Source organism: Juglans microcarpa x Juglans regia, chromosome 1D (genome assembly GCF_004785595.1).
Source record: "Juglans microcarpa x Juglans regia isolate MS1-56 chromosome 1D, Jm3101_v1.0, whole genome shotgun sequence".
Classification (NCBI taxonomy): domain Eukaryota; kingdom Viridiplantae; phylum Streptophyta; class Magnoliopsida; order Fagales; family Juglandaceae; genus Juglans; species Juglans microcarpa x Juglans regia.
In genome coordinates this window covers 44,165,055-44,181,493 of record NC_054594.1, presented here as the reverse complement: position 1 = coordinate 44,181,493, position 16,439 = coordinate 44,165,055, and the positions used below count along the sequence as shown (strand labels likewise).

General features: G+C 35.3%; 2 protein-coding genes across 2 annotated transcripts; both read left to right on the top strand.

Annotated features, from left to right (window-relative positions):
* Positions 1–5,937: 5,937 nt before the first annotated feature.
* On the top strand, positions 5,938–9,459 carry LOC121258094 (G-type lectin S-receptor-like serine/threonine-protein kinase SD2-5). The gene is given in 3 exon segments (XM_041159458.1): positions 5,938–6,124; positions 6,876–7,848; positions 7,851–9,459. Coding segments are annotated over 2 exon segments (2,436 nt in total). The 5' UTR covers positions 5,938–6,124; positions 6,876–6,929; the 3' UTR covers positions 9,368–9,459.
* A 3,038-nt stretch (positions 9,460–12,497) lies between these two features.
* On the top strand, positions 12,498–15,643 carry LOC121258128 (G-type lectin S-receptor-like serine/threonine-protein kinase SD2-5). The gene has a single exon (XM_041159505.1). The coding sequence runs from the start codon at positions 12,804–12,806 to the stop codon at positions 15,225–15,227; it is 2,424 nt and encodes an 807-aa protein (XP_041015439.1). The 5' UTR covers positions 12,498–12,803; the 3' UTR covers positions 15,228–15,643.
* The last annotated feature ends 796 nt before the right edge of the window (positions 15,644–16,439 follow it).

The following is a 16,439-nucleotide window of genomic DNA, read 5'->3' as shown; positions in this document are numbered from 1 at the left end:
AATTATATGCTTAAATTGATTTATTATGTTTGTTATTTAAATATAATATAAATTTTATATTAACCTTTATGAATATAATAACCTCTGTTAATATATTATCCTATATATTTAATATGTATTTCTTCTTATTTAAATGTTTTACTTTATTTATCAATTCAAATATTTATGGCGACAGAAAACAATGCGTTACTTGAAGAAATTGTTGCCAAAAATTTGAATAAGCCAGGTGCGTCAACTTCAGGCGATTCTACCGACTCATTAATAAAAATATCAGAAATTGCCGAAACCTTAAAGTCTATACCAGCAATGACGGTATAATTTTATTATTTAAAACCATCTCTTATTTCTTATAAAGAATTATCTTTTTGACCTCTTTTGTTTCCTTACATTTTTTTGAAATATAGAGATTGGTGGTTGGTTGGAATGAACTGGAGATGCAGGATGAGAATTTCTAAATTCTGTATTGTGGATTTGAAACAGTGCATATTTCTAAATTGTGTATTGTGGATTTGAAAAAATATGGAGATTGGAGGTTGGTCGGGATGCAATGGAGATGGAGGATGAGAACTTCTAAATTGTGTGTTGTGAATTTGAAAAACTGCATGTAGTTAAATTTAGAATGTTTATTGGTTCTTATGGTTCAATTAATGTAGTAATACTAAACTTTTATTCATACATTTAATATATACATGGTTGAAGTCAAATTTATGATGTATGATTTACATCAGTCATTTTATTAGATCAGTCGAAATAAATTCTCTACACTTATTTTTTTTATCCCGTTGGAAATATGAAGATTAGAGATTAGTTTTAATGAAATGGAAATAGAAGATGAAAACTTGTGATTTTTGTGTTCTGAATTTGGAACCTTTCATATGTTTAAATTTAAGATATTGATTGTTTATTAGTTTTAGTTAATATGATGATATTAAATTTTTATTGATACATTTAATTGTCAATTTTAATGCAGCGATCAACATTTATGGTTAGAGGAAAATTTACAATATTTGATCTGCATCACCAGTTTTTTACTTATCATGTGGAAACTGTAATAAAACCACTGGATACGAAAAAAATGAAGAGTTTTTATGCTATAATTGTAAAAAACTAACAACTGCACAACCAAGATAAGTACTTATCGTGATATTTTAAACTTATCAATTTTTACATAATAATTATAATATACTATTTGCTAATACCAAGAAGTAATAACTTATTTATTATTCTTAGATCTCGAGTCTATTTAGAAGCATTCGATGACAGTGTCTCGATCACAGTAGTAGCCTTTGAACCTATAATAGAACGAATTCTTGATTGTATAACGCGTCAATTTCAATAGTCACTTTTTTATTTACAATAAAAATTTGTGTAATTATAAATATGTTCGTGCAAATTCTTATATTATAATAATAGATATTCTGCAAATAATATATGTGATTATTTTTATGATTAACGAGAATCTCAAAATATAGACAAAATTATTACATTTTATAATTATATATATTAACCTATTTTTTATTATTACATATTTTTTACTTTTTAAAATATTTTTTATATTTTCACAATTGGGCACACGTGCATTGCACGTGTTTGCCCTTTACTACTATATATATAATTATTGGTCGTACGTAGCCCAGCGACTTGTGTGTTAGGCAGCGGCCCCAAATACTGGTTTTCTCGAGATATAAATGTTTTAAAATTCGTTCAAAGCTTTGTTCAAACACGAAACTCTTTAATTAGTCACGAGTATTGGTGCAGAAAGTGGGAAGAAAAATTAATTAAACAAGCTGTAACAACTGGCATTTTACCAAAAATCCACAAAAAAGAAATTTAAAAATAAAGGTGTATTAAGTATGCAAGTGTACGATCTTTCCACCCCAAATCAATTAGTATCTATCAATGGAAGCAGTTGGAGGGAAGACTTTAGTCATCTAAAAATAATAGGAAAATGAGTCTTTTTTAGACTAATTGGACACCATTTTAAGATAAGTATGTATATAATTCTAGTAGTGGTTTTGATGAGAGGGCGTTCAAGGTTTTTCAACTTATACGTACATATATTAATTAATTCATGTTAATCCTAACTACTACGCTTAATTAGTGTTAATTTGCCTCGTGCTACTCCCGCCCAATTCACATATATTCATTTAAAATCGTTCGTGCAAACACCTTCTGCGCGCACGATCAAAGGTTGGTGATCAATCATCATGCGTTCCTACTTTTTCTCTCATGAGCTTAAAAGAAAATTAGGAAATACAGATATTTGTTTATGAAGGTTAATGGATTTTAAGTCATAACTCCACTACAAAACAGAATAAAGATTATTTTCTTTTATTATTAATTTCTAGAACATACCAATGTGAATACAACATGTATATATATTGTGTATTAATATGATCATGATCAACAAGCTAGCTAGCTTCCATATATATTTGAAATTGCTTTTTGCTTAGACGTCTAATGTCATGATGCCATTTGCATGATGCATGCATAACCATGTTGTGACTACGTTATTATATTATATATTGTTTTTATTATTATTTTTAATTACGAATCTATATATATATATATATATATATATATGTATATATTTCCTTTCTTTCTCTCTCAAAACCAATAGAAATTCATAAACTAGTGCAGCCTTTGGCCATTATTCAACGTTAACGTCACAATCACTTTTTGGTTGTAAGTCCGCAATGTATTACTCGTAGAAACTTGTTTGACTAAAACCAATAGAATGGGCTAAATTACGACATTAGCCCACTAATTATCACTAATTAAAGTAATTATAACATAGACTTGGTTTGAGTTCAAGAATGTGAGACATTTAAAAAATAAAAATAAAAAGGCTATAGTCCGGATTTCATTTTATTGTATCTTAATGCAGGAATCTGTACGTACATTCAATGTGTTCGATCTTAATATAAATTATTTGATCTAAATCTAATCCGTATTCAATTCGGGGCCATCCTCTTTGGAGCAATCCGGATTAATTTCCAAGTTACCAGCAATTAGCAAACTTGAGCCTTTCAACATTAGTGCCCAAATATTTTTACACCGATTGTAAAAGATATTTCTCCGTCATAAGAGATGACTATTAATAAAATTTGAAGTACCGTCTCTCTTATTTAAAAGAGTAGATGGGGCTTGCATTTCTACACCTCTAAAATTATAATATTGAATGATCATATCTTATCTTTTCTTCAGCTTCCATAATTACACTCCTCTCGTGATATCCTCCAAACCAATTTCAATTCAACTTTATAAAGAAATATAATCTAATAAAGTGATATAATTACATTAACTGATTGTAAGATGAATTATACAATAATTATAAAAGAGTTATAAGTGTAGTATTGTCTTTACAGTTTTGCTATGTACAATCGACAATGGAGAACCGATGGGTAATCAGCTGGCCAATATATTGAAAAAAAAAAAAACACCAGACATGAAAGTAACTCACCTCCGTCATCACAGTAGCCAATTCAATAAACTTGACGATCTTTTTCGTGGCAAAGACGGAGCAGGATGTCTAGCTCCTGCTTTAACAATTGGTTTAGACGCTTGCTGCCAAAATGGATCTTGATTGCCACCGGGCCCAGTCCATGATAACAAATATGAACAAAACAATTCCATTAAAGTAAGAGAAGTAGTGAAAGAGGAAGAATATGAAAGGATGAAAACACAATAAACACAGTATGTGGTCATCTTCGTGGCCATGACTGGGGTTGCTGGCATTGACTATTGTCGAGGAGGAGTTTCTTGGACGATGGCGTGGTCGAATCCAACTAACAGAGGCATGCCCAGATCAAGATGGGAGAAAGAGGATTTTGAGACAAAAAGATGGAGGAAAGGGGATTTCGGAGGAATGAACAAAATGTAGTATTAGAGAAAGGGGAAGGAGATTTTGGGGGAAGCATAAAACGCCACAATTTCATTAATGCCACATGAGAGACGATTATCCTGCGATTCTCCCAGCCGGTTACGTTTAGCATTTTTCTTGTCTTTAATAATATGATTCTATATTTGATTCTAATTTTATAAAATAAATAATTTATTTATCACGTGAGTTCTAATGGCGACAATCGTGGCAATGCGCATGCGGATAAAAATAAATAATTGTTTCATTTTATTGAAGATAAATATTAAGTTTGTAAAGAAATCTACGAAAAAACATTATAAATTAATAGTAATTTGATACGATAGTATATATTATCATTTTTTAATTTTCTTTTATTACTCTCTTTCTAAAATTTATTTTTGAAGAACTCTCAAGTAACTATGTTTCAAGTTTCAAGTTTCAAGTTTCAACTTTCAACTTTGTTTAAAACATGGTAATTTCTATAAATCTCGTATTGAGAAACAAATGGAAAAGCAACATATGAATTTAATAAAAGTGCTTTTCTCAACTAAAACAGAAAAGAGGGTAGAGGAGGTAGATAAATGCAATTAATTTAATATACTATACTTTCTCAACCAAAACTGAAAAACCATTATATATAGAGACATAATTTGTTCTTTTCTTTTCTCTCTCCTAGTTCTCTTTTCTCTCTTCTCTGAAGCTTACCGTTCCTTTGTTTTCATTGGGCGGAGGGGGTCCGGAGTTTAGGCTCCGACCACCTCTTCCCCTAGCCAGCCCCAATGGTTTTTTAATGTTTATAGTTTGCTATCTGTTTTTTTTTTCCCTTTATTTTTATCTAGCTTTTTCTCCTTAGCGCCGATCATCCCCAATCTTCTGCCTTTCGACAACTTCCGACCAACAAGTGATGCCAGTTCAACCTCTCTGGTCGCCGATCTTCATGTTTGCAGAAGAAGAATGCGAATCTGCTCGGCGAGTTTGATGCACGCGAGGCCACAATCATGCGGTATTTTCAACCACAACTGCATACCAAAGGGGCTTCGGAAGCCACAGGTAGCCCCACCGGTCTCAGAGGCCTCAGATCCTTCAGATCTGCTCGTCCGTTCACCTCCTCAAGTGGCGCATGTATGCCACCGCCTGTGTTGGTCTGTTGCTGCCGACTCGAATTGGATTCCAGCTGCTCTATATTACTGTTTTTCCTAACCAATGATCTTGTAAGAGGGATAGTAGATCTCTTCAAAAATCCACTTCAGACAATATGTGACAGTGTACCCACCACCACCACCGCTTCCAGCGGAGGTAGTTCTATTGTTTGCTTTTTTGCAAACATTTTTCCGTCTTTATATAAGACGGCGTCCTCTTGTAGGACAGAGGTATGAACCAAAATATTGGTCCCAAATAAACTCCACCCCTCTCCATGAATTTAGCACTGTTTTCTATTGCTTTGGGGCGATTGTTGGGGAACTCCACCCCCTTCTCATGTATCACTTTTTCTGTTTAATGAAGTTAATTTGCTAAAAAAAAAAGAAAGGGAACAGTGGCACGAGGATGCAAAAAGTTTCACGCGATTCTAATCTACCCACCACATGCTCTGGAAATTTAGATAAAAAAGAAAGAAAAAAAAAAAAGAAGAGAGAAGGCATCCACCATAAAAAAAAAATGGTAATATTAGGTACAAATGTAGAGTGCGTAATTGTATAAGTTTTTTTAATATAGAATTTATTATTAAAAATTAATTTTTTTATATAAATTCTATATTTATTCTATATTTTTTAAAATTAGGCAAGAATTATAGAGTGCAAATATCATTTAGAATTTACTATTTATCAATCATTATTCGTTCTTACATTTTGTATCTATATCTTTTTTATAAAGTATAGATATATTTTTTATAAAATATGAATATATTTTTTTATAAGATGTGAGGTGTGAAGTGTAATTTGATAAATAATAACCAATGATAAAGAATTTTTCATATCATTACTCTTAAAATAATAATAATAATAATAATAAGATCTGAACAGTTAATACAGATGAACGCATTTAAGTTGCAGTGTAAATATTTATAACGTCAACTTTTAGTACTTGCCAAGGCTGCCAGCTCCTTCCCGATCTCTCTCTCTCTGGCTCTCTCTCACAATCTTGCAGATAGAAATAATCACTTTCTTTCTCCCCAAGCAGGAAGAACGAAGCACTTAGATTCATAGCATATCTTCTACTGTAAAAAACAAAGTAAAAAAAACAAAGGCTTCATCAACGAATGAGGTGAGTCGAGTTTCTGTAATCTTCCCCAGTTTCCCAACCATTACCTTTATCTCTGGTTTATTCTAGTCCCTTCTTTCTCATTTAAGTAGTTTATTTATTTATGTTTTTTGCTTCACGTATATAAGATTGTCATATCTACGTTTTCCTTTCTTGGTACCCCACCTCGAATACCGTAAAGGAAACTTGTAATTCGTTTTGTGTTCAAAACATTTGTAGAGATTTTTCCGCTCGAGCTTTTGTTTATGCTTTAGTTCTCATGAATATATACTTTTTGTAGAGATTTTTCCGCTCGAGTTTTTGTTTATGCTCAAGTTCTCATGAATATATACTTTTTGTAGAGATTTTTCTGCTTGAGTCTTTCTTTTATCTCGTAGTTCTCTTGAATCATTGAATGTATAATAATTTTATTTTCGAAACTGGGTATAATTTTCTCTCTGTTGCAATCGCATTTTAGTTTGGTTGGATAGCGAGTTGAAAATCGAAAACTAATAAAATATTATTTTTTAATATTATTATTATTATTTTGAGATTTAAAATAATTAAATTATTTATTATATTTTGTATGAAAGTTACAAAATGAGATGGGTTGAGAGCCATTCTCAATCCAAACCGAGCCGGCTGCAAAGAGTTAAACTCGAATAGATATCGAGCGTATCATTTCAATGCTCTTTTTCGTTTCTTACAGTAGTTTTTTGTTTCTTTAACACCAATTTGCACTAAATTTTTTGTACTGGCATAAAATCTTGGACAGACATTTGGGGATTATTTAGCCAATAGCAGGGGATTGCTGCAGTTCCAGAAATATATGGGTTTGTTACATTTCGTAACGTTGTGTCTATGTCTCCTCTCTGTGTTTGAGAGCTGCATTGCCATTAATCAGCATGTTGGTCAGATATATCCTGGATTCCAAGCGTCTCATAGCGAATGGGCCGATAAAAATGGGCTATTTCTGTCATCCAACAATTCGGCATTCGCCTTCGGCTTTTACACTGCCCTGGATGTGGAATTGTTTTTACTAGTAGTCATTCACATGGGTAGTTCCAAAGTGGTTTGGACTGCTAATAGAGGCTTACTGGTTAACAATTTTGACAAGTTTGTTTTCGAAGAAAATGGAAATGTGTTTTTGGAAATTGGGGACGGTGTAGTTTGGTCTACTAATACAACAGGGGAAAAGGTTGGATCCGTGGAATTGCAGGATTCAGGAAACTTGGTATTGCTTGCCGAGAATAGAAGTATTCTTTGGCAGAGCTTTAGCCATCCCACTGATACCCTTTTACCTGGCCAGGTGTTCCGGGAAGGAATGAGACTTAAAAGCTTCCCAAACCGCAACAACTTGTCTCATTATGTTGAGTTCAAGTCAGGTGATATGGTCTTGTATGCAGGTTTTGAAACCCCACAACTCTACTGGTCTATAACAAATGATAACCGGAAAAGCAATAACAATGTCACCAGCAGCGTCCATTCTGTCTCTCTGGTGTCCAATTCATGGAACTTTTATAATCAAGAAGGACTTTTGCTTTGGCAATTTGTCTTCTCTGACTTTAATGGCACCAGTGCCTTGTGGGCTGCTATTTTAGGCTCTGATGGGTCAATATCATTCTATAATCTTCAGAAGGGAAAGAGTGTCGCTCCAGAGGCAACTAAGATACCAGAAAATTCCTGCGGTGTTCCAGAGAATTGTGACCCATATTATGTGTGCTATTTTGACAACTGGTGCCAATGCCCCCGCTTCTCAGCTCTGAATTTAATTGCAAACCTCAGACCGTGTCAACCTGTAATAGCTCCAAAAGTTCAGCCAAGCTTTTATACGTTGGTGAGAAGCTTACTTATTTTGCACTTGGATTTGTTAAACCCCTTTTGAAATCTAATCTAAATGCATGCCAAGAAGCTTGCCTTACAAGCTGCTCTTGCCTTGTGCTGTTCTTCGAAAGGACCTCTGGGAGATGCTTTCTATTCGACCAGATAGGGAATCTGCAACGCTCTGCTCAAGGTTCTCCTGGTTATATTTCATACACGAAGGTCTCAGGTGTCAGAAATGGTGGACCAAGTCCTGCAAGCAGAGAGGAAAGGAAGCACGTTATAGCAATTGTAATAATTGTTATTGCAACCATATCGGTAAGTCTTGGTCTAATTTACATGGGATTCTGGTGTCACTGCAAAAGGAAGGGATTGCTGGAATATTCTCGAGACAACCTGGAAGAAGATAATTTCTTGAATAGTCTTTCTGGGGCACCTGTTCGTTTCAGTTATAGTGATCTCAGTCGAGCAACCAAGAACTTTACTACAAAGATTGGTGCAGGCGGGTTTGGATCAGTCTACCTCGGTGTGCTTCCAGATGGTACCCGCTTGGCTGTGAAAAAACTGGAGGCCATTGGGCAGGGAAAGAAGGAGTTTAGAGCTGAAGTCACAATTATCGGGAGTATCCATCATGTCCATCTGGTCAAGCTCAGAGGATTCTGCGCTGAGGGGTCTCACCGGCTTCTTGTCTATGAATACATGGGAAAGGGGTCTTTAGATAAATGGATATTTAAGAACAATGAAGGAAGTCACTTATTGGATTGGGATACCAGATTCAACATAGCATTAGGGACTGCAAAGGGATTAGCTTATCTCCACGAGGAGTGTGAAGTGAAGATTGTTCATTGCGATATAAAACCTGAAAATGTTCTTCTTGACGATAATTTTGCTGCAAAAGTATCTGATTTTGGTCTGGCCAAGCTAATGAACCGGGAACAGAGCCTTGTGCACACGACGCTAAGGGGTACAAGAGGTTACCTTGCACCCGAATGGATCACCAAGTATGCCATATCAGAGAAGAGTGATGTATACAGCTATGGCATGGTCTTGCTTGAGATCATTGGAGGGAGGAAGAATTACCATCCAGAACATAGTTTAGAGAAAGCCTATCTTCCCTCTTATGCCTCCAAGATGTTAGAAGAAGGAAAACTGAAAGAAATATTTGATTCTGAGCTAGAGATAGATGAGAATGATGAAAGGGTTTCCGCTGCAATCAAGGTGGCACTGTGGTGTATACAGGACGACATGCATTTAAGACCACCAATGACTAAAGTTGTCCAAATGCTTGAAGGCATTTGTGCTGTGCCTTCGCCTCCAATCTCCTCCCAAATCAGTTCTCACTCGAAGTTCTTCAAATGGAGCAGTGGAGAGACTACTTCATCAGGACCGATTGATTACCATAGCGAGGTGGCCATGTCAGATGTGCGGCTATCAGGCCCAAGATGAAAGCAATTTTCATTAATGTAAACGTAAATATTGCCTTTTTTGTACTTTTGAAGTGAGAAAAGTTTTATTATAGCCCTTCATATTGTTCTCTATAATATGCTACAAAATCCCTCTGCTGAATTTATCTCAAAATGAATGGTTCATGCTTTTCCAATCATTTGTTGCACTGGGAAATAGCAATCCATTCATACTAGTTATCAGTAATGATTGATGACAAGTTTAACGAGGGTTTATATTTAATAAAAGTAATCCACACGGAGGAGAATCACAAGTTAAAATGAATTTGTTTTTCATTTAAGGTGGAAAATCGTAAGAATTATTTCTTTCTCAAGCTAGTGTGTAAAATACACCATTTATATTACTTAAATAGTAATATTTGATTTATAATATTCAAATTTTAAAACTTATTTTTTAAATTAAATTACGTCACGTAAGCATTTTACTATACATACTTTACACACCCACTGACTTGATAATAGAATTTTTCAAGCCTTAATCATTCTCGCTTCAATAATGCTACTCTTTTATCTTTAATTCTATTATTTTAATCATAACGATTGATGTGATACTACAATTCCAATGAAAAATATAGTTTTATCTTCTCACTTACTTTGTGCAACAGTAAGACAACTAAATAATCTTACATTATTAATTAGCCAGTGAGCATATATAATGAACTACTGTTGTCATGTGTTATATATAGTCTAAAGAAAACATTTTCATTACTCTTCAATGTTATCAAATTCAAACCTCTTATAAAATCCCCATTTAATGTAAAAAAAAAAAATCCCATTCTTTATTACCTTAGATGCTTCCATGTTGCTTTGTACGAAAAGTTGTAGACATGTTTGCACTGGAAGCTACAAAATGGAAATGCCCATTAACTTTTACTGCTTTCGAAGTTTGAACACCTTAAAAGATTGGGGGGGGGGGGGGGGGGGGGGGGGGGGTTGGTTTGCAGTTGAAGCCCCTAATAATCTTAAATATTGGTATTATAGCTTTATGCTTTTCAAACCTTTTTTAAATTCTAGCTGGTAAAGTATATTGTGTCTTCAACAACATCATTACAACCTCGTCATAAGAATACCGAAAGGACAACTAAGCTCTTGACCGTGAAGAGGAAAAAACCAACTGGAAGAGTCCTTAATTAAGATCACTCCTACATGTAGGATTCCATCTATTAACCTTTGATGTAGCAGTCCGGAACCATGGCAGCGTCGCAGCAGCAGCATGTAAATCTGAAAATGGAATTCCAGTCTTTGTAAATACCACATTTCTGCACAGCACCAATCCCAACATTGGAGAAGCCACAACAGTTCTACTTGCAATCCAAGAAGCCCAAAACAGAGCCTAAAAAAGATCTTCATCCCAGGAGATTCAAAGCAACTTGTGCATGCAATTACCAAAGCAAAGCAGCCTAGAGACTGGACGATGCATTCCATTATTAGAGATATCAAGTGTATGCTTAGTAACTTTGAAGAATAGCAAATGAAAAAAATACATCGATCTCAAAATTAATGCGCGCACAATATTACGCAATAGACAGTTTCGAAGCTTCTATATAGCAGCATACCCCTAATTAGCATTCCCAATGTCTGTTAATTTCTATAGCGGAAAAGACCCTCCTACCAATTCTGTATTATTAACAAGACAGTTGTTTTGCTGTATAGAACTTGCTTAGGAAATAAAAATAAAAATAAAGCCTCTTGACCGTGGAGAAGTGGCGTGCAACAAAGCTAAATTGGTTTTCTTTTCTCGGAGAATGTAGCACCAGAAGTGGGACTGCAGTCCATGAGACAATAAACCCAATCAAATGGCCAGAATCAGACTTTTTTTTTTTTTTTTTTTTCTTGGTGAAGAATCAATATCCAAGTTGGAAACATAAACATATATATATATATATATATATATATATATATAATGGTTTGCATTATTGCCAGACTTGGTTTTGTCATGGGCACCATTTTCTTGTCGCCCATGTGGCCGTGGTTTTTGCCATACCATGTTTTTCAAGCAAAAACAAAATGACGTGCTTCAACTTTAAAATTATGTTCATTGACCTAAAAGAGGGCAAAAAACAAATCCTCTTCTGACTTGAAATAAATAACAACAAAATTACATGTGGCACTGACATTATTTATCATTAGTATTAGAAAAATGAGTGAAATTTCCATTTTTCAAGATCAGAGCCATTCCCTAAAGTCATTATTGGATGGCACGTCTTTATTTTCTTTGTTTTTTAATTAATTTTTTTGGCCAAATTTAGGGTATCAGATGTTGGGGTAGGTACCCTACCCAGTTGCACCAATTGCATGCACAGCCGTTAGATCAAACCTCAAGTCGGTGAAGGGTACCTTCACATTGAACTCTTCCAAACACCATGATTTTGTGAATGATACTTTTCTTCTTTGCTACGGATCATTAGAGTACTGTTTGGCTAGTAAGAAAATGATTGATTATCAAAGACCATACGAATTACAGGACAAATCAAGTCGGCAAAGCAAAAAAAACCATCGAACTTTTCACTTCAGCCTATTGAAAACTCGATTTATTCATAAAGAAAAAGAAAGGTAAGGAAAACGACAAGAGCTTGGTATGTTTGGTGACACTTTTGAGTGTCCCGAAAACAAAGTGTCAAATTTGTCCATATTCAAAATATTACTATTTTCTCAAATATTACATGTTACCAAGGGACTAGGGAGGGATGATTATGATAAATAACACAGAAACTGGGACACGAATGCAAAACCATTTTCTACACGCATCTCACAATTTTAGAAGAAAAAATAAAAAAGCAGTTGACTAGCTCAGTCTGAGAGCATCTTCGTTGTTTTCTTTGGATGAATAGCTAAAAGCTTGGTCGTTCTTAATAAATAAGTACTTTTTGTGGAATTGGATGAACTATTTCCCCAATATCTGCTTGTAAATTGTCTGTGTCTCTTGCCTGCGGAGATAGAGGGACAGTCATGGTTCATGTTAATTCCTTTTGTAGTCCAAAAACTGCGGAAAATACTTAAAACCTATCTTTGCAATTTGCAAACCCGTTTGTTTCGGTGACTGAATCATAAGGTTAGTCATATCTCATTACTCTTTTCTTTTTTGTTGTCTGGGTCATTTTTTCTTTAAGCTCTTTTGTTGTTTTAGCATGGATTTTAGTATTTCACATGCTTATGCAAAGAAGCCCATCAAGAACCGCTGAGGAATAGGCCATTCTCTCCGTAAATGCATGGGATTTTCGAATAAACATCAATCTCTCTTCCCATTTACTCAGATATTGAATTTTAGAGACTATAGAGAGCCAAATTCAAGTTACTTAAAAAATAGTGCCTTTTCAGCCTAAGTTCGCCCCCCAGAAATTTTTAGCAGGTATCCTCCGTATTGATATTTCTTTCACTTATTTAGCCAAGCTCAATCAATTGATTCAGTTACAGGAATTATGGGTTTGTTCCAAATTAGAACCTTATTTCTTTGCCTCCTCCTTGTACTTGAGACCTGCATAGCCAGCATTCAACAGTTTGGCCGGATATATCCTGGGTACCAAGCGTCTCAGATGGTATATATTGATAATAAAGGTATATTTCTGAGGTCGAATGATATGAATTTTGCTTTGGGCTTCTATACTAGTTTGGATGTCACATTGTTTCTACTAGTTATCATTCACATGCCTAGTTCCAGAGTGGTCTGGACTGCTAATAGGGGCTTATTGGTTCGAAATAGCGATTGCTTTGTGTTTGGAAAAAATGGGAACGTCTACTTGGAACGTGGAAATGGTGTGGCTTGGTCCACAAACACTACAGGAGAAACGGCTAAAGCCATGGAATTGCACGATACAGGAAACTTGGTATTGGTTGGGGCTGGTGGAAGAATTCTATGGCAGAGTTTTAGCCATCCTACTGATACCCTTTTGCCTGGTCAGGAATTCTTGGAAGGAATGCAGCTCAAAAGTTTCCCCAACCGTCATAGCTTGTCTCACTATCTCGATTTCAGGTCAGGTGATTTGATCTTGTCGGCAGGGTTTGAAACTCCGCAACTTTATTGGTCCATATCAAATGACAGCCGGAAAACCAATAACAGCATCAGCGGCAAGGTTCAATCTGTTACTCTGGTGTTTACTTCCTGGAATTTCTACGATCAAAATAAAACCTTACTTTGGCAATTTGTCTTCTCCAATAGTCCTGGATGGAATGCCTTCTGGGTTGCTGTTTTAGGCTCCGATGGCTCCATATCATTCTATAATCTTCAAAAGGGGAAGTCAGTTACTCCCGAGGCAATAAAAATACCACAAAGTTCCTGTGGCACTCCAGAGCCTTGTGACCCATACCATGTGTGCTCTTTTGACAATAGATGCCAATGCCCTTCACTTCTCAGATCGAACTCTGATTGCAAGCCTCAGATTAACTCAACGTGCAATGGCTCCAAGAGTTCAGTAAAGCTTCTACACATTGGCGAAGAGCTTAATTATTTTGCACTGAACTTCGTTACACCTTTGATGAAATCCGATCTAAATGCTTGCAAAGAAGCATGCCTAGGAAATTGTTCTTGCCTCGTGCTGTTCTTTGAAAACTCTTCTGGGAGTTGTATTCTATTTGACCAAATTGGAAGTTTGCAACGGTCTAATATGGGTTCTACTGGTTATAGCACGTATATGAAGGTTTTAGGTGGTCAAGGTCCTGCAGTCGAAAATAGAAGGAAGAACATTCTTTTAATCATGGTCATAGCTTTTGCAACTGTGACGATTATTATTGGTCTACTTTATGCAGGATACTGGTACCTCAAAAAGAAGATATCACCACAATATCATTTAGATGATTCGGAAGAGGATGATTTCTTGGACAATCTTCCTGGGATGCCTCTTCGTTTCAGTTATATTTATCTTTCCAGAGCAACCCAAAACTTCTCTACAAAAATTGGCCAAGGAGGGTTTGGTTCAGTCTATGTAGGTGTGCTCCCAGATGGTACACAAGTCGCAGTGAAAAAGTTAGAGAGCACTGTTCAGGGGACGAAAGAGTTTAAAGCTGAAGTTACCACCATCGGGAGTATCCATCATGTGCATCTGGTCAAGCTAAAAGGCTTTTGCGCTGAAGGGCCTCACCGGCTTCTTGTATATGAGTACATGGAAAAAGGTTCATTAGATAAATGGATCTTCAATAAGAATGAAGAGGGTCACTTATTGGATTGGGATACGAGATTTAATATTGCTTTGGGAACAGCAAAGGGTTTGGCTTATCTCCATGAGGAATGTGAAGTGAAGATTGTCCACTGTGATATTAAACCTGAAAATGTTCTTCTTGACGATAATTTTGTTGCCAAAGTTTCAGACTTTGGGATGGCTAAGCTAATGAACCGAGAACAGAGCATTGTGTATACAACTCTAAGGGGTACAAGAGGGTACCTTGCACCAGAATGGATTACCAACTTTGCCATCTCAGAGAAGAGTGATGTATACAGCTATGGCATGGTCTTGCTTGAGATTATAGGAGGAAGGAAGAATTATGATTCGGGAGAGAATTCAGAGAAAGTCCATTTTCCTTCTTATGCGTTCAAGATGTTGGAAGGAGGAAAATTGAAAGAAATCATTGACACAGAGCTAGAGATCGATGAAAAAGACGATAGGGTAGTCACAGCCATCAAACTTGCTTTGTGGTGTATACAAGATGATATGCATTTGAGGCCACCAATGACTAAAGTAGTCCAAATTCTTGAAGGCTTTTGTGCTGCCCCTCCGCCTCCAACCTCCTCTCAGCTAGGTTCACTGTCAGGTTTCTCTAGATGGAGCAGTCAAGGGGCTACTTCATCAGGATTTGAAAATTACTCCGGTGATGTAGCCTTGTCAGATGTTCGCTTATCAGGACCAAGATGATAGAACCAAATATCGTGTACGTTAGAATGTTTCATCTTAACCTCGATCTCTGTATCGTTGTCATGAGTCATGAAGTTTTAAAGTTCTGTAACGGCCTCATTTACATCAATAATTCATTTTTACTACATCTCAAGCTATGCTCATCTTTGTTTCTAACTACTATTGAAGTTCTTGTCTCGAAACATTGATGCCCCCGTTTGGTGACCTTTGTCTTGAAGAGGAGAAATAACAACTCTCAAATCTAGGAATTTTCCTGGAAACTCCGCTACTGTTGTTGGTCATGTTTTAGGTCTGGTTGCCATGCATGTGTTCATTTTCTCCTTGGATAGAAAATGACCGAGATGGCTGTTGAAGAATTTGATTTGATATTATCTTGATTTGATTTTCATAATTATTAAGACATTTAGCTTATTTCATTTCAATGTAATTTATATTTTATATTCAATGACAATTGAGAATAGCAAATATCGAACCGCTTGCAATCATATACAAAAATAGAAAATATCTCAATTTGGGATTTAAGAGACCCAGCAATCGTGGCACTCACCGTAAGGGACCACATTACTCTGATCTTGGAGACTCGTTCAAAATTTCAATTTCTCTCCCCTTCTAGAAGAGCACTAACCCTACCAACAGGGACGAATGGTGGGATTGACAAAATAGTAATTTCATTCTTGAGGACTTAAATTTTTTTTACAAATATTAATTATAAGCATCTAAGTTATTATTAGCATGTCCTCTCAAAAGATTTATGGGAATATTATTCCTAGAAACTATTAATGTGCGTACGTTTTCAATGTTACAATTAATAATTAGTATAAATTAATGCCTCAAAAAATTATTCATTAGCATGTATTGAAAGTGGTCATTAGAAATCTTTTACGTGTTGCGTGTTGCGTAATTTTATAAAAATGAGTAATATTACGTATAATTATAGAATGCGTAAGCCCCGTATAATCGTTTTAAAAAAGAGTAAGGTCTTCTATTAAAAAATTAATTCTTTTTATGTGAATCTCATATTTATTCATTTTTTTTAAAAGTGATTGCATAACATTTATATACTTACGATTACAATATCATACCAATTGCATGTCTTTAGTTCAACTCCGCCAGTGGTCTATCATATAAGGACTCAAAAGCTTTATAAATAAATAAAAGAAATCTCTTCATAAAAAAATGATAGAATTAGAATCTCAACGGGTCGAGCCTAAT